The sequence below is a fragment of the Mastomys coucha genome, unplaced genomic scaffold (assembly GCF_008632895.1).
Source record: "Mastomys coucha isolate ucsf_1 unplaced genomic scaffold, UCSF_Mcou_1 pScaffold11, whole genome shotgun sequence".
In the NCBI taxonomy this organism is placed as follows: Eukaryota; Metazoa; Chordata; class Mammalia; order Rodentia; family Muridae; genus Mastomys; species Mastomys coucha.
In genome coordinates this window covers 16,644,051-16,646,865 of record NW_022196893.1, presented here as the reverse complement: position 1 = coordinate 16,646,865, position 2,815 = coordinate 16,644,051, and the positions used below count along the sequence as shown (strand labels likewise).

General features: G+C 45.2%; 1 protein-coding gene across 5 annotated transcripts in view; it reads right to left on the bottom strand.

Moving 5' to 3' along the window:
• The window catches only part of Ppara (peroxisome proliferator activated receptor alpha), a 64,296-nt gene that overhangs the window by 11,112 nt on the left and 50,369 nt on the right, over positions 1-2,815 (bottom strand). For all 5 annotated transcript variants that reach the window (XM_031351908.1, XM_031351902.1, XM_031351896.1 and 2 more), the window contains exon 5: positions 1,659-1,797. In XM_031351908.1, the coding sequence (XP_031207768.1) occupies positions 1,659-1,797 (139 nt within the window). The remainder of the gene's footprint in view (positions 1-1,658; positions 1,798-2,815) is intronic.

Here is a 2,815-nt window from a genome sequence, read left to right as displayed (position 1 = left end):
GGAGGATGCAGAAATGGTCAAGGCATTCGACGACCAAGGCAGAGGCGAAAGGAAGAGTGGAAGGTCATACTGGGAATGGCAAGCTAAACCTATTCCTTATTACCATCAAACTTTCTGCTAAAAAGACCAAAAACCAAATACACAGCTTATCAATGGGGTGGCTTACTATCCTCAGGCAGGCCATTGGCCAAGGTGAAGGGAATGAAAGTGAGTTATCATTTCTATCTATCTATATATCTATGTATCCTGGAACTCACTCTGTAGACCAGGCTGGCCTCAAACTCAGAAATCTGCCTGCCTCTGCCTCCCAAGTGCTGGGATCAAAGGCATGCACCACCACTGCCCGGCTTTGTCTATTTTTTTTTTTTTTTTGAGACCGTCTCATAGAGTGGGTCATGCTTGCTTCCAAATAACTATATAACAGAGGATAATCTTGAACTCCTGAGCATCTCGCCTCAGCCCCTCCAGTGCTCAGATTACAGGCTAGGTCTATGTGGTGCTGAGACTATATAGCTTCATGAACCCAAAGCCTCATGCATGGCAGGTAAGCATTCTATCAGTTAAGGGACATCTCCAGCACTAATTTTTAAAAGAGGATCTTCCAATGTAGCCCAGGCTTGCCATGAAGTTACAAAAGTCTTCTTGCCTTAGCCTGCTGAGTGCTGGGATTATGGGCATGTAGCACTATGTGTGTGATCCCAACACTCCATAGAGGCAGAGGCAGGTGGATCTCTGTGAGTTCAAGGCCAGCCTGGTTTACATAGCAATTTCCATACCAGGAGTTCAAGATCATCCTCAGTTATATAGTTAGTTGGAGGCAAGCATGATGCACTATATGAGACCCTGTCTTAAAAAAACAAAACAAAACCATACACTGATAGATAAATAAGTACATAGATAAATAGCTATATAGATAGATGATTAAAAGGCTGATTGATGTTAGGCAGACAGACAGATGGTAGAAAGGCAGATGAGGGCTGGTGAGATGGCTCAGCGGGTAAGAGCACCGATTGCCCTTCCAAATGTCCTGAGTTCAAATCCCAGCAACCACATGGTGGCTCACAACCATCCCTAATGAGATCTGATGCCCTCTTCTGGTATGTCTGAAGACAGCTACAGTGAACTTATGCATAATAACAAATAAATCTTTGGGCTGGACCAAACAGGAACTGTGCAAATAGGGCAGACTGGAGCAAGCAGAGGTCCTAAAAGTCAATTCCCAACAACCAGATGAAGACTCACAACTATCTGTACAACTACAGTGTGTACTCATATACATAAATAAATTATAAACAAATCTTTAAAAAAAGAAAGGCAGATGATAGATAGGTAGATGATAGATATAGAGATAGATTTTGAAACTCCCATGTCAAAAATAAATGAATAAATGAATGAATGAATAAATAATCTTCACTGGGAACCATGTTCTAAATTATAGTACGACTGAAAAGATGGAAACTCACAGTATGGTACAATGTTTGAAACAACACACATTTAAGAATGGTGATGTGACATCTTGCCACGCCGTTGACCTCCAAGTTAACAGCCATGCCTCACCAAGAGTGTCAAGCACTCTGCTAAATACCAGCTGTTCTGACGGATCGAGGAGGGGAAACTGAGGCATGGACTGACACAGTATGCCCAGCAGCCTTACCTACCATTGTGTGACATCCCGACGGACAGGCACTTGTGGAAACGGCAGTACTGGCACTTATTCCGGTTCTTTTTCTGAATCTTGCAGCTTCGATCACACTTGTCGTATGCCAGCTTTAGCCGAATAGTTCGTCGAAAGAAGCCCTGTGACGTCAACACATAATTTACTTAAAGAATGTGGGCTCTGGGTAAGTCTCCAGACTGGCTTCGCTCGGCTGTCTTGTGAATTTGATTGACTGACTGACTGGTTTGTTTGGAAATGGGGTCTCATGGAGCCCAGCCAGGCTTTTTTAAAGAGCTTGCTCTGCGGCCAAAGATGGCCTTGAACTCTTGATCTTCCTCCTTCCTTCTCTCAAGTGCTGGAGGCACTTGGCTGAGCACCACCATGCCTGGCTTTATGGGGTTCTGAGGCTCCAACCCAGGGCTTCATGCATGCAGCAAGTACTTTCCCAGCTGAGCTCACACTTACCATCTCTAAGAAACTACATGGTGAAGTTCTAGAAGGTCTTGTGTAACTGGGGCAAACAGGAAATGTGTATGTCACTGCATTGAAAATGGAAACTAATGTGTTAAGGCAGAGTTCAAAGCAATCTTAAAAAGACCCTACCAGACTGGGAAAGATCATACCAAGTCCCTAAGAGAAAACGTTATAACGAGAGGAAAATGGCTATTTCAAAGCAACACTCTGGCTTCATAATAGCATCAAGGCTTCACCCAGGAAAAAGACAGCTTGAGCTCATAAAAGCCAAGACGATTGGACATGGCCTTGACAAGGAGCCCCATCCCAAGTTGCCTTTTTAAAGAGATACGAATAGAAAGCTCGGGAAGGGGTTTATTTTGGATTTTTGGGTCCTTTGCTCTTGAGGGATGCTTCCTCCTCTAGCCTGAGATGGTGGGGCTCTCATCGCTCATACCGAAGGTTTTTCTTGGGGACTGGGGTACCAGAAGGGGAAGGTTCCTCATCTAGGTGTGTGAGGTAGAATGTCAGAAGGACCTATGGGATGGAGAGGAAGAGTGAGGAGCAAGGGCTGCAAATGCCAGGGAGCACCCAGGCCCTTGATCTGGGTTCGCTGTTGCCACGCACTAGGCAACACCCAAGACCAGGTCCACCCAAGGAGAGATGGCAGTGCTTCTTCAAGAAAATACAGGAGGCGGGGGTGGG